Source organism: Capsella rubella, unplaced genomic scaffold (assembly GCF_000375325.1).
Source record: "Capsella rubella cultivar Monte Gargano unplaced genomic scaffold, Caprub1_0 scaffold_1, whole genome shotgun sequence".
Taxonomy (NCBI): domain Eukaryota; kingdom Viridiplantae; phylum Streptophyta; class Magnoliopsida; order Brassicales; family Brassicaceae; genus Capsella; species Capsella rubella.
This window is the reverse complement of record NW_006238923.1, coordinates 8597946-8623027: the sequence shown is the minus strand read 5'-3', so window position 1 is coordinate 8623027 and position 25082 is coordinate 8597946. Positions and strand designations below refer to the sequence as shown.

The following is a 25082-nucleotide window of genomic DNA, read 5'->3' as shown; positions in this document are numbered from 1 at the left end:
CAACTCTTTTTAAAATTAATAAACGTACATAATAATTTTTAAAAGAGAGTCTAACCAAATTATTAGTTACCTGTAAAGAATAACTAGGTATGTGGCCATGTGCGTGGAGGTTTAGTTCCCTAATTAAGTAGTCACCTACATCCAATGGACAAGCCGAACATATACATACATGACCAGCAGGAACGTAAGGAGGAAAGTATTAATTAATCCTTGGATGGAATTTTTACATTTAATTTGTTATACAAATTTGGTGTTTTCCTCAAAATATATAGAGTTTGGTATTCTTGACGTTCCTAGAAATATATGAAAAATGTACATATATAATTTTAGTGGCTAGAGTTTGTTGGTATATAGCTAGGTATTGGTGTATGATCATAATATTTTTAATTTAACAAGGTGGGATTTCAGAATGGAAACAATATTATGTTTAAGATCTGAATTTAAATTCTAGTAAGACTTTGGTAGTACATTTAGATGACTAACAATATTTAAAATAAAACGACTAACAAAATCTGTTGCCACATAGACTGAATTATAATGTAGTAAAAGTAAAATGTTTAACAGAAAAGATATAAGAGCAATAAGCTATGATTAATACCAAAGTTTTAGCCCTATTTTCTTCCCTACAACAAGGATTGTTGCATGTAAAATTTGCCTAGTTTGCTAAAAATTAACGTAGCATTTAAAGAAAAGAAACAATCAAGAGAAAAAAAGAGGAGAAAGATTGGATTGAAATGCATGTGACTAGCAATGACATAAAAGATAGCGGTTCAATGTTTTGGGCTTTGTTTAAAGAGTTGGCAAGAGACTATTTGTTGCACTTTATAGTATTTTCCTTTGTGGAACAAAAGAGAAAAGTATTCATCTTTTATCAATCGTCGAAATTGTTAATACAGTATGACCAAAACAAATATGTATTTCTCTTTTTGTCAATGATCGAAATTGTGATTTAGCTTTGTGATCACATGCCGGAACCAAGTTTAGACTCTAGAAACCGACCTTCGCAATGACTCTTCTCATCTAGCAAGTAAATACATAAACTATCCTTGCAAAATATCATATCTCCCACAATATCCTTTTTTTTTTTTTCCTTAATCTGATAAAATTTTAAATTCTAAGAAAAGGAAAGTGTTGAGATTTACCTTTTTACTTATCAATTTACATTTTTTGTTTACTAGATAAATTAGCCTCTCGGTATCAATCGATTATGCTATACGTAATCAAATCAGGTTAATGAAGAAAAAACTTTGTTTGAGGACGATGGAGTGGTTACCTCACCATGTCGTAGAGCGCATCTTAGAGATAACTCCGGTTAAACCTCTGGTAAGATTCAAAGCTGTATCCAAGCAGTGGAAATCAACAATCGAATGCCGTATGTTCCAAGAAAGACAGTTGAAGCATCGTCAGCAATCAGGAGATCATCCAGATATTCTCATGGTGTCCGTAGCTCTTTACTTTGGTGGTTGTACTGACCCGGACATGGAACCCTCGGCAATCGAATCTCTAAGAACACTATCGTTTGATTTCTTATCATCAGACAAGATCCCTACTCCTTGGGAGAACGACGTTTTCTTTGTTTCTCGGGCTAGTTGTGACGGTCTCGCTTGTCTCTACTATCCCATCACCTCCGGTTTTGTGGTCAATCCCACCACAAGATGGATTCGGTAAAGACAAATTCACGGGCACATGCAAGCCCGTTTGGTTATACAACTCTACAGAGGTTGGCCTAGAAAACACTACGACATCTACATGCGAAGTTTTCGACTTCAGCACCAACTCTTGGAGGTATGTCACTCCCCCTGCACCTCATTGTGTTACTTGCCATGATCCTGCGTTTGTAGATGGTTCGCTTTATTGCTTCACCGACGACAGCCTAGAAACCCAAATTTTATCTTTGGATCTTCACACTGAAGCTTTTCAAGTCATCTCTAAAGTTCCTTTTCCCAAAGTAAGAAATGACAAGATGGTCATCTCAAACCTCGACAACCGCTTATGTGTATCCACCAATAAGAAATTTCCCAACCAAGATGGATTTTACCAAGATATATGGTCGTTTAATCCAGAGAACAAGACGTGGGACAAAATCTATTCCATAGATCTGCTTAAAACTGAGGGTCTTGATGTTAATACTCAATTCGCGGTCATCCCACTAGCAGTTTTTGATGAGGCGAAGAAGAAGAAGAAGAAGAAGAAGAAGAAGTTGTTGTATTACCAAATCATATGCTATTGCTTACATGGCTGACTCCATCGGATATCCTGTTTGTTATTTTCCGAGTTTATTCTCTGTTTGAATTATTGTCGATGCATAATGTAATATTTGCTTCCTCCATCAACTGTGTTTGTTTGTCCAAGTTTGCAACTCTTCAAGACATTGTTATGGTAAGTCTTTGTGTTAATTACCAGCATTGTTTGTTATGTTGCTAGAGTTTCTAGTTATTTCTCTTTTGGATTGTTAATAAGTTAAATTTGGAATGAGAGAGAGAGAGTGCGTGCAGGCTTTCTTTTGGTTGTTGTCGCTAATCCTTTGTTAGATTGATGATGATGAGTTCTAATGATCATGAATTACATGTATATATCATGAAATGTTCTTAGCTAATCCTAGGTATCTGCGGGCCTTGTGATGAAAATATTCTTAATTAGTCATTTGGATGTGCTATTTCATAGTTTTCTTTAATCTTTTAGTCCGACATTTCGGGGGGTTATTGGGAGGATGATTTTAAAAGAGTTTATGGATTTCTAAAGTTTAGAGATTTTAAGATTCTCAAAAATTTTTGTGGATTCTAAAATAATGTTTACCCAGATTTCTAGAGTTTAATAGATTCTTCATATGATAGATTCTATAAATACTTGTGAGAATTGCAGTATTTTGAAAGTTGTTTTTAATGACTAAATATGTAAGGAATCATTAAACCAATAACACTAGAATTTGATAGAATTGGAAAATCAATAAATACTCAACTTTTTGAATAACAAAGGATTTTAAATAGAATTACAAAATACATACACCAATAACAAGAGATTTTATTAGGAATCTAAGAATCTATAAACCAATAACAATGGAATCTTAAACTCTAAAAATCTTTAAAAATCATTCTCCCAATAACTCCCCCTTCATATCTTTAGTCTACATATTTATAGTTTTGCGAGGCACAGTGGCAAGTTTTTCTTCATAGTTAGTGACTTATGAATGCGACGAAAAGTAAGAAATTCCAAGTATTTTGATGGAGGTACTTATGGCGGAATGGGCCAATCTGGTAGGAAGCGCGCGGTGAAGCACGGAGGCAACTTCGTGAGCAATAAGCTATGCCTATTTTGCTGATAATTTACGTAGCATTTAAAGAAAATAAACAAGCAAGAGGAAAAAAAAAAAAAAAGAGAAAAAAAAAAGAGTGGATTGAAATGCATGTGACTGGCATTTTAGGATGATTGAAATATAAGATTAGTAACACCGTTTCGAAAGATGTTGATTGTGACTAATAATTGGGCACATATATATTAAGAAAGTTTGGAAGAAGATTACAAGTGCTACGTCTCGTTGCACTTTTGAACGCGCATGGAAAAATACATAAATTAAGGTTAGTAGTTATTGTGTTGCTACTTTTTTGGAACTTTTATATATTTACTAGCAGTTGATCCGCGCTCCGCGCGGGAGGTTAATAATTTTGTTTTGTAAAAATTTTATTCATATCGTGATATTTACTGTCTTTTTTTAATTGATTTTCAAAAAATATTATAACTATTTTCTCTTTTTTTTGTAAACAACTATTTTCTCCTTACTTATTATCTTTCAATACTCAAATTTTGATTAAAAGCATTTGATTTAATTTATGAAATATCATTTTATTTCTTTAAGATCATGTTATAAACTAATATTTCATTTTCAATTTTATTTTTCCTCTTTATAATTATATATATACAATTACATAAATGTTGTTTTATTCTACGTACCATAATTTAAAATTTACTTCCATTCTAAAACTCGGTAACATATTTAAAAATTTTAAACTATGATCAATTTAAAATGATATTTGAATTATATTATTACCAATAATAAAAAAATAAAGTATTATTTTTCTTATTTTAACATTTCATTTATTTTACATAATTTTTTTTATATAAACTATTAATAGAAGTAACATAAATATGCACTAAATGAATGCTTTAAATTTATTTTAATGTAAAAGCAAAAATGTGGCTTAGGTGGATGATTAGGTGGCATCATGAGAAGAGAGAAAAAACTAACTTTATATATATATAGATGATTCGTATTTATTATGTTTACAATCTATCTTACCAATAACGACTGATTTGATTTTTGAACAATAAGAGAATAAAGATCCATCAATTACAATCGGGTCGTAAATTGATGCACAAAACCGACCCGAGTATTAATATTACATAATTAGCCTTAATGAACTATGTTAATTTATTAATGATAAATGACAGTTTTTGGAAATCGATTAAAAACAAGAAAATAGGTTGTCAAAAAAATGGCTGCAAAAATAATAATATAGATATATAAATAGGCATATATATGTAGTGTTAGTGTTGTTTAATTATTAAGACATGCAGAGCAAGAAGGAAGCAAGTCAAACGTCCCCATGAGTTCCCTTAAACGCTTCATTGTTGATCATGCTCAAATCTCGATTTGTATTTAACACTGAAGTGTTTGAGGGTGACTCTTGGTTACGTTATGGCGTTCATGTGGTGATTGTTGTAGTAAGCATTAAGCAATTTGTCTTTCTTTTTTTTCATGATTTTTTATGATTAACCGTACATTATCCATTTTTAATCTTCTTTAAGTTGCCAACTTATATGTATTGCATGAGAACCAATCAAATCCTTATTATAAATAGAGTTAGAAGACATGCATTGCTCTTATGCACAAGCTTTTACAAAATTGATGGATTCAATGAACTTTATTAATGTAGTATACACTTATTATTCAGCTTAAGATATTTTATTTATTTTTGGCAAATCGTTGTATTTTTTATTTTCTTTTTTAATAAGAATGTACATATATGGGCTGAAATACGAATAAGATTTGAGAATATGGGAGTAAACTACGTTTCTCATCTATATATATTTTCAAGGCTTAAGAGGATATCCCCATATCATTTGAGAGAGCGATCAAAGATCGATGGTGGTCACCGAGGACATCACTTTGAATATAGACGCAAATTGGGGTTAAAGGAAAGAGTTATAGAGAATATGAATTCTAAAGAAAAACTCAAAAAAAGTCATCAAGGCTTTTCACAAGATATAAAGGAGATTCTTTTCATATGCTCATCGTAGTGCCCATGCTTGTTCTTGCTTGTATTCACTACATTTCAATGCTATTTCAATATTTATACTTGTTTGTATGGTAATAATTCAATGTTTAATTAAATGTTGATATAAATTCTCTAATCTCTGCAATATATCCAAGAATTTTGGCAAGGTATTGACATTTTGTTCTACTTTTTGATTAATTTCTATAAGTAAAACTAATGTTTTATATATGTGGCGAATCGTATGATATGTACCAAATATATTGCACTGAATAGGTGAAAGTCATAATAGATGATGCATGTCAGGATCAATTAACTAAAACAGCATTTTATTTTCTAGATATATGAATCGTAATATACAAGAATGATTTAGTTATACATTTCGCATTTGAATCTACATTTTTCAGTATTATTTCAAAAGGAAAATTTAGATTCCGTATATGTTCATATAAAAGTATACAATAATTTCACATCCATGTAAACATGAACAGAAACACACACACACACAAACAAAAACAGTCAAACTAATTTAATGATATCAAGCCACTTGTTTTACATAAAACACACACACACACACATATACATTTTTGCTTCAATAAACTACTGCACACAAATAAGTCATGCTGTTATATTTTTTGTTTTCTTCAACTATGTTTTCCTTTAAGTTGTAAACATTACTTCAATAATGGGAGAATATTTTGTAAAAGAGCATTGGATGTGGTGAGCCGAGTGGCAATAAACAAATGAAGGAGAAAAGACATATCAGAGCAAAAGAGTCGTCCCTTCCCGATCCCATGCATAGAAGAATACTTCTGTCGTTTCAAAACCTTTCAAACTATCTTAGCTAGGGACAACATTTATAAATTATTCGGTCAAACACCTAACGAGTCCCATAATCTCGACTCGATTCATCATCTCTTTCATATTTCCATTTACCTTCTTCTTTGATTCGAATAATATGATTATTGGTCCCATTATGGTTTCTTTTCTTATAAAAAAATATTGAGTATTACGAAATTAGAAGAATCGGAGACCCTTTGCAATGATATATATATATAGCTAGTGTTGTTATTAGATATAGGATCATAGAGGCTAGAAGAAGAGAGTCAAATGTCACCATGAGTTTCCCTTTAACGCTTCATTGTTGTTGATACACAAAAACACACACAGTTATTTTCTTATTAAAATGCTTGTTTGGTTTGTATATAACACAACAACAACACTGAAGTGTTTGGGGGGACTCTTGGTGTCATTATGGCCTTGAAGCCTGGCTGGTTTTATTATGGTTTCATTTTCGATCAGGGAGCTCTTCAAGTTTATTCCAAATGTTTTCATGAGTTTCGTTAATTTGCTGTTCAACCGTATCACTTAGCTTTGTGTAATAGAACCGGATTATTAAAAGAACCGGTTATCGACCGGTTTGATAACCTAATTCGGTTTGGGTTTTATGTCAAAAAAAAAAAGAACTCGCTAAAACCCAACACTATAGTCTATAGTATATATTCTCTTCTCCAGCTCGCTGCGCGGCACTCTTCGTCTCTCTCTCTCACAAAATCATCTCAAGCAAGCGAGCGAGCTTCTTTTCTTCAAACCAGTTTCGATTTCGGATTCCTCTGCGTATATTTCGTTTCTAAGTGTTGCTTAATTTTGCAAAAAGGTTTGTGTCGATCGATCTCCGAGTCTCAGCGTCGTTAGCATAAAATTTAAGCAAATTTGTGTACTCTGGATCTAAATTGTGAAGTTTTGGAATCGAAATTTTAATGCTTTTCTAAATGGGTGTTCAGGAAAAACCGGAGACCTTGCTGTCGAGGGAGTTTTCGAAACCCCTTAACCATTCTTTGATCATGGGAAATAACAGACATAAGGTGTGTGTGTGTGTTTGTGTTTTTGGGTTTATCTATTTTGGCTTCGTTTAATGTTATCTTTGTGCTCTCTGGTTATGGTCGTTTGTGGTTTCTTTTACTTCTGGATGCAGTTCAAGTCTGTCAAGCAGAGAATCAATGACATTGAAGTCAATGTCTTTAGGAGTCTCGATAAGGTGAAGGCTGAGCCTTCCAAAGGTTCCACATTTTTCAGGGATTGTCTCCTAGAACAGAGGGTATGTTTGGTTTCGTTTCTGTAAGAGTTTCAAAATTTTGTGTTCTTTTTGGTATTGTACTGTTCTATCGTACTTAAGATGCTAGTTTCACGCTAAGATCCTAGAGCAAATAAGTTATAGTCTCTAGTTTTAATTTTGATTCAATACCTGTTATATGGTTGAGTCATCATTAAAAACGTATAGCAAAATGTAATGATTCTGTGAATCTATTGCAAACTTGCTAATTTCCCTCTTCCATATGAAAGTCTTTGGTACTCTGTTTTTGTCTTTAGTTTGTTCTATAAGCATTAAGGGTGACCAGACAAGCATTATATTTCTTTTGGATTATTTGGTTGGTTAAATGCAGGAACTAAATACAGCAGCACATTTTATTTCGTTTTATGAAGAGATGTTGCCGTTTGTTCAGAATCTTGAGTTGATTATCTTGCAAAAGGAATTAATCTTCTCAAAACTTGTCTCTGGATTACAAATGGAAGCAAAATTTTCTCTGGAAGCCTTTCTCAGGTTTGCAATTTCCACTCATTCGATTATCGCGGAAACATCTGACAGTTTATTAGTGTTATTGTTCAGTTTTTGTTTTTAAGGAACTTATCTAAGATTTTGGTCTCTACCTTTTCTTCACTTATTACATTTCTTCTGAGAGTGCACTTTTGTTTTATTATTTTGAATAGAAATATAAATCTATGTCTTTTCCCTTGCAGTTTGCTTGCTGCTTTATCGAGAGATCTCTTGAAGGACTTTATTCCGTGAGTATTTTTGATGCAGGAGACGGTTAAGCTTAGTCCATTCTAGTTTACATGATATTTTCCTAATTAAGTGTTTTCCTTTTCTAATTAGGATTTTAGTAATTATCCTATTTTATGTATTAGGCTTTCTCTATAAATAGAGACCCTAGATCGTTTGTTTTGAACACAACTATTATTCATTCTTATTAATCAAAGTCTTGAGTTTTCGAGCTTTACCTTTTCTGGTGGATTCCAGAGCTTTTTCTTCAAGTTTGTCGCTTGCAAACTTGAGCTTTCAATTCCAAGACCAACGCTTGTTGTCTTGGTGCATTCCGACTGCGTCAAGTGGTATCAGAGCAGGCTATCTCCTTCTCTCTTCGAAGCTTGAACAGCTATGGGTGATCGACCGTTAACCGAAGCCAACATAGAGGGTTTAAGAGGTGAACTCGTCAATTTAAATACTCGGATGGCGGACTTGTTGACAGCGCTTAACAATCAGTTTGCGGCTTTACCCCAGCAGATTGCTAACGCGATACAAGGAGGAGGAGAACAAAGGGGACCAAATCTGAATCAACAAGGAGAAAACAATCCGGCTGTTGTGGTACCAGCTCGGGCCCAACAAGGTGGAAACAATCAACGACCCGGTGGAAACAATCGACAACAAGGCATGCACAATCGTGTGGTTGCTGACAATTCCAGCTCGGAGGAGGATTCAGAAGAAGAAGTTGTGGAAAACGAAGTTGAGCAGAGAAATTGAGCAGAGAAATCGTCAAGGAAACCATGACTACCGAGTCAAAGTTCAACGGAACCATGGGAGTTGAGGAGTTTTTGGATTGGCAGATCGACGTTGATAGATTTTTCGAAGTCATGGAGGTTCCTGAGAATAAGCAAGTTAAGATGGTGGCAATTAGACTGAAGAAAACTGCTGCCGTGTGGTGGGATAAACTAGTCGTTCAAAGGCAAAGACAAAGGAAAGGACCAGTCAAGACATGGAGGCGAATGAAACAGCTCATGATGGAAAAGTTCTTACCTGAGGACTATGAACAGATTCTCTACAAGATGTACATTGAATGTGTTCAAGGAAAGAGGACCGTGGCAGAATATACAGCAGAGTTCTTGCGATTCTCAGAGCGCAATGATTTAGAAGAAACAGAAAATCAGAAAGTTGCAAGATACATCAGTGGGCTGAAGAGTTCTATACAGGAGAGGATAGGTTTACAAACTGTATGGACTGTACAAGAGGCTTCTAGTCTAGCTTTGAAAGCTGAGTTAATGGAGAAATCTCCTCGTACTTTTACTTCATTTAGAAGATACCCATCCCAGAATAATTCTGAATTATCTGGAGATAAAGAGAAGAGTGCAATGGCAAAGGATACTAGCCTTGGGAACAAAGGAGCTGGAAGTTCTAACACTGGTTCTAATAATGCTCAGCAAAGCAAAGCACCGATCCATAAGCAAGGTAATAATTATGCGAGACCATCCATCGATAAGTGTTTCCGTTGCCAAGGACAAGGTCATAAATCGAATGTTTGTCCTAGTCGAAGAACGGTTGCATTCTTAGAAGGAGAAGAGGATGATGATTTTGCGGAGAATGAGGAGTATGAGGGAGTCGAATTTGCGACAGAGGAATCTGAGGACAGAATCAACATTGTTTTACAGCGATTGTTGTTATCATCCAAAGAAGAAGGACAACGCAAGAATCTGTTCAAAACACATGGTTCTATTCAAAACAAGGTGTGCAATGTGATTGTTGACAATGGGAGTTCCGAAAATTTAGTTTCTCAAAAGCTGGTGGAATATTTGAAACTGCCTACGACTCGTCATGAGAAACCGTATGGTCTCGGATGGGTGAAGAAAGGATCTAAAGTAGGGGTTAGCGAAACTTGCAAAATTCCTTTATCAATCGGTAAGCATTACAAAGAAGAGATAATCTGTGATGTTTTGGATATGGATGTTTGTCATATTCTCCTTGGGCGACCATGGCAGTATGATAACGACATTACGTACCGAGGACGTGACAATGTGATCATGTTTACATGGGGAACTCATAAGATTGCAATGGCTCCTGTTAAGGATTTTGGTAGTGTTACAAAGGAGAAGAAGTCAAGCTTCCTAGTCATGTCGCATGATGATAAAGAACTTGACAAAACTGTGAGGAATCAAAGTGTTTTTATCCGATCGTGATCAAAGGGTTGATGAGTGTCGTGCCAGAGGAGACAACAACTCCGCCTGATGTGTTAGAAATTTTGGAAGATTACAAGGAGTTAGTTTTAGAAGAGTTGCCTAACGACCTGCCTCCTATGCGTGATATCCAGCATCTCATTGACTTGATTCCAGGTTCTAGCCTACCTAATCTTCCCCACTATCGACTTAGTCCTAAAGAGAACGAAATTGTAAGGGACCAGATTGAAGATTTGCTAAAGAAAGGGTTGATCCGCGAGAGCATGAGCCCTTGTGCTGTACCGGTTCTTCTCGTTCCAAAGAAGGGTAATCAGTGGCGAATGTGTGTTGATTCTAGAGCCATCAACAAGATAACTATCAAGTACCGGTTTCCTATCCCTAGATTAGAAGATATGCTTGATGAACTAAACGGAGCGAAGTTATTTTCGAAAATCGATCTTCGAAGTGGATACCACCAAATTCGCATCAGGCCTGGAGACGAATGGAAAACTGCTTTTAAGAGCAAGGATGGATTGTACGAATGGTTGGTGATGCCTTTTGGATTATCAAATGCTCCTAGTACTTTCATGAGGATGATGAATCAGATTCTCCGTCCTTTCATTGGGTTTTTTGTAGTAGTTTACTTCGATGATATTTTGATCTATAGCAAAACTAGGGACGACCATTTGGGGCATTTGAATCAGGTTTTGCAAGTCCTCCAAGAAAATCAGCTGTACGTGAATCTAAAGAAGTGTACATTCTGCACCAACAAATTGTTATTTCTGGGGTTTGTTGTTGGTGAGGATGGGATTCAGGTGGACGAAGCCAAAGTGAGTGCAATCCAAGATTGGCCTGTTCCTAAATCCGTAACTGAAGTACGTAGTTTTCATGGTCTTGCTACTTTCTATAGAAGGTTTGTGAGAGACTTTAGCACCATTACTGCACCTATTACTAAGTGTTTGAAGAAGGGAAGGTTTCATTGGGGTCCGGAACAAGACGAGAGCTTTGCATTAATTAAAGAGAAGCTTTGTACTGCTCCAGTATTAGCATTACCGGATTTTGATAAAGTGTTTCAAGTGGAGTGTGACGCAAGTGGCGTGGGAATAGGAGCTGTACTGTCACAAGAGAAGCGACCTGTAGCTTTCTTTAGTGAAAAGCTAAGTGACGCACGCCATAAGTGGAGTACTTATGATCAGGAGTTTTATGCTGTGTTTCGAGCTTTAAAACAATGGGAGCACTATCTGGTTCAGCGTGAGTTTATACTTTTCACGGACCATCAAGCTCTCAAATTTCTTCACAGCCAAAAGGTGATCAATAAGATGCATGCTCGATGGGTTAGTTTTCTGCAAAAATTCCCTTTTATTATTCAGCACAAGTCTGGGACACTTAATAGGGTAGCAGATGCTTTGAGTAGAAGGGCTTCCTTATTAACTACCTTAGCACATGAGGTTGTGGGTTTTGAGTTCTTAAAAGATTTGTATGCACAAGATGAAGAATTCAAGGAATTGTGGGTTAAGTGTTGTAAGAAACACCCTTCAGCTGATTTCCATGAACGTGACGGTTATCTTTTTAAAGGAAATAGGCTTTGCATTCCTTGTTCTTCTTTGCGTGAGAAGTTGATACGAGAATTACATAGTGGTGGTCTTAGTGGTCATTTGGGACGAGATAAGACAATTGCAAGCTTGGAGGAAAGGTATTTTTGGCCGCACCTTAGGAAAGACGCTGGAGCTATTGTCCGGAAGTGTTTTGTTTGTCAGGTCTCTAAGGGACAATCTCAGAACACAGGTCTTTACATGCCGTTACCTATTCCTGAAGATATCTGGCAGGACTTGTCTATGGATTTTGTGTTGGGGTTGCCACGGACACAACGAGGTGTGGATTCTGTGTTTGTTGTTGTTGACAGGTTCTCCAAAATGACACACTTCATTGCTTGTACGAAGACCGCAGACGCAACCAATATAGCCAAATTATTCTTTCGAGAAATTGTGCGTCTCCATGGAGTACCTAAATCGATAGTTTCAGACAGAGATACCAAGTTTCTCAGCCATTTCTGGATTACATTATGGAGGATGTTTGGAACAAGTTTGAAGAGGAGCTCTACGGCTCATCCGCAGAGTGATGGACAAACCGAGGTGACAAACAGGACGTTGGGTAATATGGTACGAAGTGTTTGTGGTGATAAACCAAAACAGTGGGATCTCGCTTTGCCACAGGTGGAATTCGCATACAACATGGCTGTGCATTCAGCTACAGGGAAGTCACCATTTTCCTTAGTGTATACCTCTGTTCCAAAGCATGTGGTCGATTTAGTTCCATTACCGAAAGCTCCTGGAGTTAGTGCGTCAGCTGAGGCAATGGCTAAAGACATTTTGGAAACTAAAGAAGCAGTTCGAGCAAGATTGGAAGCAGTTGGGCAAAAAAATAAAAGGGCAGCAGATACACATCGTAGGCTCAAGGTTTTCAAAGAAGGAGATGACGTGATGGTGTTTCTCAGAAAAGAAAGGTTTCCAGTTGGTACTTATCGCAAGCTTCAGCCTCGCAAGTATGGTCCATTTAAGATATCGAAGAAACTAAATGACAATGCTTATGTGGTGGATCTTCCCGACGACATGAACATCTCTCATACGTTCAATGTAGCTGACATTTATGAGTATCATGCCGATTGTGTTCTTTATCCAGATGAGAACTCGGGGTCGAGTTCTTTGGAGGTGGAGGAGACTGATGCAGGAGACGGTTAAGCTTAGTCCATTCTAGTTTACATGATATTTTCCTAATTAAGTGTTTTCCTTTTCTAATTAGGATTTTAGTAATTATCCTATTTTATGCATTAGGCTTTCTCTATAAATAGAGACCCTAGATCGTTTGTTTTGAACACAACTATTATTCATTCTTATTAATCAAAGTCTTGAGTTTTCGAGCTTTACCTTTTCTGGTGGATTCCAGAGCTTTTTCTTCAAGTTTGTCGCTTGCAAACTTGAGCTTTTAATTCCAAGACCAACGCTTGTTGTCTTGGTGCATTCCGACTGCGTCAATTTTTCTAACTCTTTTACTCTTTTCAGCTGCACAATAACAGATTAGGATCCAAACATTGTAAATAGCTTACTCTGAAAACAGAGCAAAGTGATGAAATATTTATATAGCTTAGTGGAATTAGATGCTTTGGAACTACTTATGGACCTCTGGAAAATCTAGTTTTTTTTTTATATCTGTGACCTGATTAGTTTCCGCATGATATGGATATCTGGCAAAATGTTTTTTTCCTTCTCTTGCATTTGCATAAACTTATCATATGGCCATAAAGAGTCACTCGTATATATTGCTTTGAGTTTCTTCTTAGGGTCAAGTACTCGAGCTTCACTTGCGGTTACTTTGTTAAGTCAGTTATTGTGTAAGTCCTAACCAATTTCTTTTGTATCTCTTTTGTCTAGCTTCCTTCCACGTGTTGTTAAATCCTTAGTGACTCTTCTGCAAAATGGTGGTCAGGAAGATTCAGATATATTTGAGCAGGTTTTTGCTGTTCTATAACATTTTCTACACTCAGGACAACTTAATTTTATAGGTTACTTTTACTGAATTTGTGTTTTTTGAACTTTCATGAAGACATTCAACTCATGGTCTTGCATAATGAGAGACCTACAGAAGTATCTCATATGCGACATCGATAGTATTCTAAAGTAAGTACAGAATTCCAATCTAATAAATACGTTAACGTGGTTAGAGTTTATGCAATTTTCTCTCTTGTTTTTAGTTATTGAACTTATGATACTGGTTACTGCTCAAATATTTAGTTTTCTGGTAGAGAAGCTTCGTGTATCATCTTGGTTTCTTTTAGTTCTTCCAGATAGAAGGACAAGGTTATCTGTTAGACTGTTATTAGCGCAGCTTAACTTAGCTCAAGAAAGTGTTAATTGATTACGTTTCTTGTTGACCAGTTTAAGGATTGCACATAATTTTCCTTTTACTGATTGAGTCATATTCATTTCCTTTATTGTTTTAATTCCGTTAAGGACTAATACGATAATATTACATGCTGTAAATCTTGTTAAATCAAACTGTGTTGGGTTGCCTTCATCTTGTTATTTTTTTTTAATGAAGGGATACATTGGAGCTGAGGTATTACCCCAATGACTCTATCGTAAAATATATGTCACTCTCGATGTCCTTTTTGTTGAGGAATGCACCGGTTAAGCAACTTGAAAAAGGTTATGAATTGCTTGTCATTTCTTTTTGTCATGTCTATGTTAGGGACAGTCCAGTTGATTCTTCTCTCCTGAACATTTCAGGGATCAAGAGGATTCTTTCTGAAGTTGCAGATCCACCGAAAAGAGCTGGAGGAGCTACTTTATTATATTATGTTATGAGAAATACCAATGAGAAACTCTATTCCAAAGCTGTCGAGGTTATGAGGTTCTTGCTGAAAGATTCTACATTATCCCTTTGTGAAAAATCTCCTCAAGGCAAGTCGTATTTCTAAAAAGATGTTATAATTTAAAATTTGAAAGATCAGTCTGTTTTCTCCAGTTCTTTCTAATATTTTATTGATTTGGCTTCCTCTTGGTTTAAACTCTTTCTGGAGAGGGGTAAGATTTAGAAAATGGCAAGTCAGTATCGTTATCTATAGTTGTGCATCCATTCCATTTATTTTGGTTTCGGAATTCAATGGTATAATAAGGTGTTTTCTACTGTTAGGTGTATATTTTATAGCCAATGGCCTAATGCTAACCCACATCTTTGTTAACTGTTTCTAAATATTGCTGGAGTGAAAAACTTATTTTAATCCGTAATGTCTGTTAATCAACTATAATTGTAATATTGAATTTAGATCCTGAAGCTGCTTTACATGGTTTATATTCTTGTTTCTTTCCTTCTGATCATTGTTTGTATTTCGTGGCAGGTTCTGGTAGTACAGTAGAAGTCGTGAGTTCAGCTTTGGAGAGATTATGCAGGGATTATAAAGTAGAAGAATTAAGTGTTATCTGGAATTGCTTGTATCAGGAGATAAACATATCAATCTTGAACCAAAAATCTGTTCATTTAAGCCGACTTTTGACTGTGCTTACCTCAGCTGTTAGGATTAAGAAAGGTCTCAAGGTTCATGGTGAGTTAAATAGTAATTAAGTTGTTGAATTTATTCTCCCTCAAGTCGCTCTCTCTTTTGGCTGTGCATGGCACCATATATTTGCATGACTGTATTGCCAATTTAACTTACTGTCATTGTGTAACAGATTACCCATCATTGATTGGAATCGTGAGCCAAATTGTGTCAACTGTTATGGCTTCCTCTGAGGTCTTTGTCCTTGATGAAGTTTTGCGGCTGATATTATGCACCATCGACAAACCCATGTCCGTTAGTGAAATGGAATCCGTTGCTTTTCAATGGGCTCCCATTTTTTCCTTGAAGAGTTCAAGGTATTTATCAACGGTTTGTTCTTTACGATGTTCATGCCACTTCTTTTATTATTAATTAACACTTGTAATGTTATTTTTCAGTTTGCTGATTTTTTTGCGGGAGTTGCTACAGAAGGATCGTTTAATAGTGAAAACCTTTACAAATGATATATTAAGGCAAGTATTATGTCATAGTTCTTCCTCATTACTGTCTCCTTGAATCTGCCTATCTTCCATGACTTAGCGCCCTAATTCTATTTTGCAGTGCAATCAACAATATGATTTGGGAGTCGTCTGAGGATGTGATTCCTCTGTTATTATCATTGTGTGAGAGCCAACAAACAAGTCATGACAAGGTGAACATTGTAGCTGAACTGTTTGAGAGTAGATACGAGAGAATTCATGAGTTCTTGGAAGAGAATATAAAGAAGATTCAAAAGAACATAGAGGATACTGGATTAACTCAAATTGACAAGGCTGAGTTGGCTACCGTTTGGGGAGTTGTCAACTGTTATCCTTTTTTTAAAGTGGATTCATCATTACTGATTTGCCTTAAGAATACTCTCAGACAGCATTTGGCAGCCTCAGTTGGTAAGTCTTACTTAATTGCATGCATGATTTACATATTGTTTTTGCATGTTATTTTATCTAAGTTCTATGCTGTCATTCAAGTTTTGTGCTTCCACTTCACAGCTTCCAAATTGATTATCATCTCTTATTTTCAGTGTATTTTCCTTGAAATTTCCTTCATGGGAATGTTGTACAGTAGAAATTGAGTTGTTCTTGATTGTGATCCTATTTTGTGGAATTTATCATAACTTTTTGCTACATTCTATTTCAGCAAACACTTTTAGTGGTCAAGAGTTGATGTGGCCGAGCTTACTTGGTGCTTCTTTGAGGTCATGTCACAAACTCTGTTCTCCTGGAGTAATCAACCACAGTGATCTAGAGGAAGCTTTGAGTCTTGCTAAGTATTACAAGTCATGTGTACAAGTTCTGTCTCCTGTGGCCGACTATTTAGACTTTGTGCACAGGTTTAGTTTGCATGTTTTGGTTGTTAGTTAGTTATTTCATCATGTCAGATGACAGAATCTTTGATGCTGATCCATTCTGAATTGCAGGCCTCTATTAGCTAATGAGGATAGCTCCCAGGCATATCCAGATCTTCGAGCAGATAAGGCTGAAGATGCTTTTCACATATTTTCTGAAAATCTGCGTCACTCAAACAAAGACATCCGTCTTTTCACTCTAAGGGTTTTGTGCCATTTTGAAAAGTTTTCTTCTAATTCTTCTTTGGCAGAGCATCCTCCTAAGAAGAAATTGAAATCTGAAACGTCTCCTCCAAAAGAAAATGTGAGTAGATATCCTTTGTTCTCTGCTCAAAGAGATTTTTTTTTTCTCTTCTTCTTAAACAGCTTTTTTAAATAAGCTATAACAACTACATAATAATTACATCTACAATCTATTGTGTCATAACGATTTAAAAAAAAAATTCCTTCAAATTATCAGGTTCTGAAGTTATTGCATACAGTCGAAGAGTCCCTTCACACAGTATCAACCGAAGTGGAGTTGGTCAATTTGATTAAAGATATCCCAATGGATTTCTCTTCTGGCAGGATACATGAGGCATATGTGCCTCTTGTATTCAATGGAATGATCGGACTATTTCATAATCGGTTTTTTAAATTTTGGGAGCCAGCATCTAATTGCCTAGCGTTTCTAATGGAGAAGCACACAGACACGGTGTGGACTGATTTTGTTCGCTATTTGGGCCAGTGCCAAGTAAAATTCCAAACACTCCACAATCATAATGAGAGTGAAAATTACAGCACTTCAGAGAAGTATACTGAAAATATATCTGGTTAGTTTGGTTCTTTATTGTAATTTTGCCAATCTTTTGCATCTCTATATGTTTCTCTCCTCTAACTCTATTATATTCCTTACAATTCTGATGCACATAGGCTCTTATTCTTGTCAATCTACAGATCTGATGGACCGTTTTAATTTATTTGTATCTTCCCCCTCTGATACACCTACTGCAACAGTGGTATCACTGTTGCTCAAGACATTGCAAAATGTTCCCACTATTGCTAACTCTCGGGCTTCTGAAATTCTCCCTTTGTTATTGGAATTTATGGGATACAACAGCGAAAATCCTGTGAGGTGGTCATGTCTCTATATCTTTGGTGCTTAACATATAATTTGATTCAGCTGTGGTCATTAATTTTCTCTCTCTCTTTGTTGCAGGGTCGGATTATTTAATGGCGAAGCTTGTAAAGGAAATGAGTGGAAGAAGTTACTTGTACAATGGTTAACTTTGGTGAAGTTGATGAAAAATCCAAGGTCAACTCGTTTTAGTCAAATGCTTTATGACGTTCTGCAGAATAGGTTGGCGCCGAACTACCTGATTTGATCATTTTTTTGGAATTAAAAAAAAAATTATTTCCTGGATACAGAATTAAATAGTTTCATTGACCTCTCTCTCTGTGATGTAATTTGCTTTCCAGGTTCCTGGATGATGATGATTCTGACATACAAATGAATGTTCTAGAGTGCCTTATGTTGTGGAATGACCACTTACTCCCACACCAGAAGCATTTGAAGAACTTGATCAAAGCAGAAGAAATGAGGGAAGAGCTCACAACCTGGAACTTTTCCAAAGATATTGAAGAAGCTCACAGATCTCATTTTGTTTCTCTTGTCATTCGCATTCTTATGCCAAAAGTTAGAAAATTAAAGACTTCGACTTCTCATAAGGTACACATTACATATTTCTTATTAGTTCACTTCACTGTGCCAGTTCATTTATTCACTTGGGTCCTAACAATTATTTCTGTTTTTCTTGTTAGCATAAAAGAAGTATCCGTCACCGAAAAGCGGTTCTTTGCTTTATATCTCAGCTGGATGTGGATGAACTTTCCCTGTTCTTTGCGTTGTTGATTAAGCCTTTGAACATCATATCAGAGGAAACAATGGAATTTTTTGGGAGCTCCGATAAAAGTTCTCTGGATTGTTTCCGAAGGTCGAATTTCCTGAAATGTTTCAATGCTGAAACTATTTCAACGTTATCCAGGGAGAAGAAAACTGGGTTTCTTCATGTCATCGAACAGATTCTGGAAGTTTTTGATGTGTTCCATATCCAACCGTTTCTAGACTTTTTGATGGGATGTGTTGTTCGGCTATTGGTAAACTACGCTCCAAATATCGAGGAAGAAATGAACATTAATAAAGAGACTGTTTCAGCAAGTTACGACCAGGTAAAATGGTTATTGGTGTTGTTTGCTCTCTTTCCCTATAGTTTTTATGGAGGCTATATCCATGCAAAGAAAACATTGTTTTATTTTTTCGCTCATTTCCTTTATCTGGAATACTCATAATGTCTGACATTTATTTTTCGTTTTTTTGTAGGCTGGCACTTCGTTGAAGCAGTTTAAAGAGTTTAGATCCTTATGTCTGAAGATTTTTGCTCGTGTTCTTGACAAGTACGAGGATTGTGATTTTGGCTCAGAGTTCTGGGACCTCTTCTTTTCAACAGTGAATCCCTTAATTAAGAGTTTTAAGCAGGAGGGTTCTAGTAGTAAAACACCAAGCTCATTGTTCAAATGCTTCTTGTCAATGAGTAAAAGCCGCAATCTCGTGACCTTCTTATGTCTAAAAGAGTTTCTTCTTCCAGACATTTTCTCAATTCTAACAGTCACCACAGCTTCAAAAGATATTAAGTCTTCTGTCTTAAAGTTCATAGAAAATCTACTCAGTCTGGAAAATGAGTTGGATGAGGATGATCATATGATCAGAGGATTCTTAGATCCATGTATCGACGCACTTATTACCAGCTTGCATTCTCTTTTCCTTGAGGATATATTGAAAAGGTAAAATTTCTTGCAAAGTGACCAACTTTTGGTTATTTTCGTCTTGTTTCTATTTGTTTTTCTAAGAAAAGTGTTCATTATGATCAGGAAATCAGTCATGTATCATGGAAATAGAGAGATTAAGATTCTTAAACTATTGTCCAAGCATATGCGAGATGGGTCTCATGTTATGATGTATTTGGATGTCTTGCTGTCTTTTCTGGATAAAAGTGTGAAAGATTCTGGTATGGTTACTCATTGCTTTGTTTGGTAAAACTTATATAATATCACGCCTCTTGTGTGTGACTGTCTTATTTTTGTTGCAGACATTCATCGTGAGGCGTTGCTAGCCATTCAGGACATCACACCGTCGCTTGGGACTGAGAGTACCAGCAAAATTATTACTATAGTCTCTCCTCTGCTTGTTGATGCTGAAAGTAAAGTTAGATTATGCATTTGTGATCTTCTTGAATCCCTTGCAAAAATCGACATTTCGTTGGATCGTGTGGTAAGTATTTACATCTCTGTTTGAAGCTGTGTCATTTACTTATCTCTATTTTCTTTTTCCTATCTGCTATTATAACAAATAATTGGTTGCATCATCTTACAGGCAAAATGCGTCCGCGATATGAATGCCAACTCACCCATGGAAGTTGATGACCTTGACTACGAAAAGATAATTGAAGCGTATGGGAAGATTGACGCAGAATTCTTTAATAAATCCTCAGAGCAGCACGTGATGATCATACTCTCACAGAGTATATACAACATATCATCAGAAGAGCTTACGTTAAAGGATAGCGCACGGAGCCTCTTGTGTTCTTTCATTGAATTTTCAGCCTCAATACTATGCCAAGAGGCTGTGGCTCAGTCTGACATTATCAAAGAGGTTAAAAAATCAAATGCAAGCTGGACAGGAGATCGTGTATTATGGATTATCAATAAATTTATTTTGAAACACATTGGAGATGCAGTTAAAAGACGACTTTCGATTGGAAAGGTACAGTAACCCCTCTAAGTCTGGCGTAAGTAAATTTAGTGTCTTGATCAGGAATATTGAATTGTACCCTAATTGTATATTTATTTCTTGTGGCTGTCTTCTTTGAACTAACATTCTCTAAATCAAATTATTCTGCTGCAGGGGGGAATTCTTTTGATACGCAAAATGGTGGAAAAACTTCCCGATGTCGGAAATCTTGCTGCATTCAGACCTTTATGCTCAGAAAACAACGAAGTGGATTTCTTTAAAAACATTTTTAGCATTCAGGTAAGTCATTTTGACCTTTGTCCGCACTTTTTCTTCATGTTGTGGCGAGAATCGATAATGTATAACCACATAAGAACCAGTGCCACTTCTGATTTTATTTTGTTGAGACCTTGTTTTATCCTTATAGGAGGAAGCAGTATATCACTTATGAAAGATGATAGAAACGTCTGATTTATTTCTCTTCAATGTCTTGTAGGCATGTCGTAGAGCAAATGCAATTAAACTTTTCACAAAGGTGATCAAAGATAGCAGTCTGCCTGAGGTGATCTCATTAGTTTCTTAGATGTTTAAATGCAATTTTGTGTACTTTTTATAGACTCCTTTCTGACCACTTACTGTTGGAATTGCAGGGAGTAGTGAGAAAACTTTTGGTCTCAGTCTTTTTCAACATGTTGGTTGATGGACAAGATGGAAAAGGGAAAAATGTTCAAGATGCATGCAAAGACGCCCTTGCATCTGTATCTGCTCATATGAGTTGGACGTCGTACTATGCTCTACTGAATCGGTGTTTCCATGAGATAAACAAGCATACCAATAAGAGAAAACTTCTGCTACAGCTTATCAACTTGATTTTGAAGAATTTTCATTTTTCAAAAGATGGTTTCACACAAGAAGCTGCAGAGATTAGGAGTTGCATTGAGAAAAGCCTTTTCCCAAAGATACAGAAGCTGCTTAATCTTGACTATGAAAGTGTGAATTTTGACAGCTATGTAGCTGCGGTGAAAGTTTTGAAGCTTCTTCCCAAGGAAATAATGGACCCACAGCTAGACTCTTTAGTTCCTAAAATTTGCAGTTATTTGAAGAATGGGCAGACTAGCAAACGTGATAAAGCCACACGTGATAAAGCCAGAAAGGCTTTGGCTGCTTGTGTGGAGGAACTTGGGCTAGAGTACCTGCAATTTGTTGTAAAAAGTTTGCGTGCTATATTAACACGAGGGTCTGAGGTGCATGAGCTAGGAGACACTGTCAATTATATCTTGTCAAAGTGCCTGTCCAATCCTACGGGTGGGGAGTTAGATTATTGTTTGGAAGATCTCCTTGCTGTGGTGGAAGCCAATATCCTTGAAGATGTTGATGAACAGAAAGATGAGTTAAAGACGGCATCAAAGAAGAAGAAAGAAACAGTAAAACGCAAGTCACTTGAGACTCTGAAATTGATTGCTGTTAATGTAACGTTCAAACGTCATGTGTTAAGGTTACTTTCTCCAGTCACAGCTCAGCTGCAGAGGCCTATGACTCCAAATTTAAAGACGAAACTGGAAGAGATGTTAAGGTATATTGCAGCTGGTATTGAAGGCAATCCATCTGTTGATCAACAAGATATTTTTTGTTTCATTTATGATGGTATTAACAACAGGATTGGTCTTGGAGATCAAGGGTCTTCTCCACCATCCAAAAAGAAAAGGAAATCAAGAGAACTGCAAAAGACTGCTGGTGCTAAGTCATGTCCATATCTTATAACCGTGTTTGCTCTTGACTTATTGCACAACAGACTGAAGAAAATAAACCCCAACAATAGTAAGATTGAAGAAGCGCTGTTGTCGATGCTGGATCCTTTTGTCAAACTACTTGTTGGGTGCTTGAGCTCTAAGTATGAAGATGTTTTATCTTTATCTATTAGATGTTTCACTCAGTTGTCAAGGTTAAAACTGCGTTCCTTGAAATCTGAAGCAGGGAAGGTGAACACAGCACTACTAACTATTATTGGTCAGTCTGCAACGAGTTCCAGTACTCCTCTTGTGCAGTCATGCCTTAAGCTGTTAATAGTTTTTATCGAATCAGGATATCTCACTTTATCATCTTGGGAGTTGCAAATGTTGCTTCAGCTTCCCATGTTTGTTGATCTGGAATCGGATTTGTCTGAGGATTCATCTGTTACCTCTTTGTCACTTATCAAGACCATTGTGAAAAGGAAGCTTGCAGTCCCAAACATACATGATATAGCAGGTCAGGTATTAAAGTTGATGATACAGACTCAGTCAGACCTAACCCGCAAGAATTGCAAGGAATTACACTTGGAGTATTTGGTCCATCATACACTTTCTGAGAAATGCCTACAACGACATGTTAACATTTTGCTGAAATATCTGAGGTACGTAGGTACATTAACTCTTTGGAATTTGGCTTTACTTTCCAAATAGTAACTGATTTTTTTCCTCTCCCAGCTATGTACATTCAAATGGAAGAAAAGCAGCTCTTGACATGCTTAAAGCGCTTATCGAGAAACTCCCAAGACCTTATCTTGGAAAGACGTCGTTTCTTGACCAGCAGTCTCAAAACTTCTTTCTTCAGCTTGCTTGTTGTTTGGCAACTGATGATGATAAATACGTGCTGACCAAGATTGGTGATGTGATAAAACTTCTGATAGGTCGCATCAGTAAGGATCAAATTGATTCGAGCCTCGAGCACTGTCTAGTTTGGTATAAGCAGGAGAAATCATCTGCTATAGGTGCAGAGGTAAATGCTCTGAAGGTTCATGTTCTTATTAGAAATGGTTAGATGTCAGATCTCTTGGGAGTAGAAACTTATAACTTCACATGAGTCTTATAAAATTTATATCTTGGAACATTGTCGTATAGCTTTGTTTTTGGTAGATGTGTTTCTTTCTTCTTGGGGCAGTTGATTATTTTGACTCATTTGTTGAATGATGTGCAGGTACTAGGGTTATTCATTGACGCTATGAAGGCACCAGGATTATTTAATAAAGCCACTAAGGAAATATTGCGGAAGCATAGCTGCAGTATATTGCAGGAGGCTAAAGTGATTTTAGAGTCTACTCTACAGTTGCAAAATACGGCTGAGGAAGGCAGTATTCCTTTCTGGAAGGAAGCTCATCGTTCACTGGCTATGATAGAGAAGATGCTCCAGCAATTTCCCGATTTGACTTTTGGAAAAGATTTAGAGGTAATGCTCTCAGCTGTATGATTGCTATATCTATAGGTTGTTGTTATTGTAGTTGACTTGTGAGAAGTAGCTTGTTAATCATCGCATCTTGAAGCTCTGATATATATATTTTATCTTGTTTAACAATTTTATGTCTAAGCTTGTTCTTTGATAGAACGAACATAATTTTATTCTTATAAGACCTCATCTCATTTTCAGGATATTTGGAAATTGGTGTTTCACTTGTTGCTGCATCGACATGAATTGTTACGCACTATATCATGCCAACTCCTGAATTATTATTTCAAGGCATTAGCTGGGAGGGTAAGAGGAAAATCTCAGAAACTAGTCGCTGATTCTCTTCTTGGGAAGCCAAGTAGCCTCTTCAGGGTAGCTGTTTCTCTTTGCGTCCAGTTAGAGGATCAAAGCAGCACAAGGAAAGAACAGGAAGTTCTGATCATTACAGAAAATATTGTTTTTGCAGTCTCTGGTCTTCATTCGATGATTGGACAATCTGATCATGAGTTCTGGCCTAGTCTTGACAATGATGAGCAAGTGGTGTTCCTCAATGCCTTTAAAGAGCTTGGATCAGGGAAAGGGAAGTCTATTTTTTTGGCTCTTGCTTCAGGCGAACACAGTGACAAGGATGTGAGAAATGTATTGATTGGGAGTTTGCTCAAAAGAATGGGGAAGATCGCTCTTGAAATGGACACTCTCCAGATGAGAATTGTGTTCAATGTCTACAAAGGCTTTGCCTCACAACTGAATCAAGAAGAGTGTCGTCTATACGCCTTCAGAATCCTGCTCCCACTGTACAAAGTTTGCGAAGGATTTACTGGAAAACCCATCACATGTGAGTTGAAACAGCTAGCGGAAGAGGTAAGAGACAGTATAAGAGACGAGAGCTTAGGAAGCCAAACGTTTGTGCAAGTTTACAGAGAAATCAAAAAGAGTCTGGAAACGAAGAGGGAGAAGAGGAAAAGAGAAGAGAAGCTGATGGCAGTAGTAAACCCTGAGAGAAACGCAAAGAGGAAACTCAAGTTAGCTGCAAAGAACAAAGCTAACAAGAAACGAAGGATCATGAGCAGTAAAATGGATAGGTGGGCACGTTCTTGAGCTCCCATGATCACCACATAACCCATATTTGCTTATGTTGAGCCATTTCTTGCATTTGTGATCCAATTTTTGTCTGCTACAAATCCAAACCATTGCTATTAACTTGTTTTTTACCAGAATAATTTCAAACAATTATTTGATTACTTAAGTTTAAGGTAATGATATATCTAAAAGTAATTTGGTGGGTTACAGTTTAAGTATATTTTGGGTTGTTTACAGTTATTTTCCCATCTCTAGTTACGTATCGTTCAAGGCGACCACGGCAATGCGGCTATTCTCGCCGTGAGTTGCGGCGGCTGAAATTGAGAAACTGAGTTTAAACGGCGT

At 36.4% G+C, this 25082-nt stretch overlaps 1 protein-coding gene and 1 pseudogene across 1 annotated transcript; both read left to right on the top strand.

The window, feature by feature from the left end:
* Nucleotides 1-1260: 1260 nt before the first annotated feature.
* Nucleotides 1261-2291, top strand: LOC17899347 (annotated as a pseudogene).
* Nucleotides 2292-6871: 4580 nt separating this feature from the next.
* LOC17899145 (small subunit processome component 20 homolog) lies at nt 6872-24944 on the top strand. Its single transcript, XM_006306506.2, has 30 exons — nt 6872-6927; nt 7055-7135; nt 7246-7368; nt 7715-7872; nt 8070-8114; nt 13682-13760; nt 13854-13927; nt 14349-14455; nt 14537-14710; nt 15148-15351; nt 15479-15662; nt 15744-15818; nt 15907-16232; nt 16483-16675; nt 16763-16994; nt 17151-17502; nt 17627-17804; nt 17889-18029; nt 18149-18398; nt 18491-18898; nt 19050-19510; nt 19598-19734; nt 19816-19997; nt 20100-20489; nt 20631-20756; nt 20953-21018; nt 21107-22848; nt 22922-23213; nt 23412-23660; nt 23859-24944. Exons 2-30 carry the CDS (start codon nt 7115-7117, stop codon nt 24753-24755), a joined length of 7866 nt encoding a protein of 2621 aa, XP_006306568.2. The 5' UTR covers nt 6872-6927; nt 7055-7114; the 3' UTR covers nt 24756-24944.
* Nucleotides 24945-25082: the final 138 nt, after the last annotated feature.

Excerpts from the sequence above, each read along its gene's own strand:
- LOC17899145 (XM_006306506.2), top strand. The coding sequence starts at position 7,115 with ATGGGAAATAACAGACATAAG. Across the intron at positions 7,873-8,069 it reads TCTCTGGAAGCCTTTCTCAG|TTTGCTTGCTGCTTTATCGA; the intron begins GTTTGCAATTTC and ends TTTCCCTTGCAG. Across the intron at positions 19,998-20,099 it reads ACATTTCGTTGGATCGTGTG|GCAAAATGCGTCCGCGATAT; the intron begins GTAAGTATTTAC and ends ATCATCTTACAG.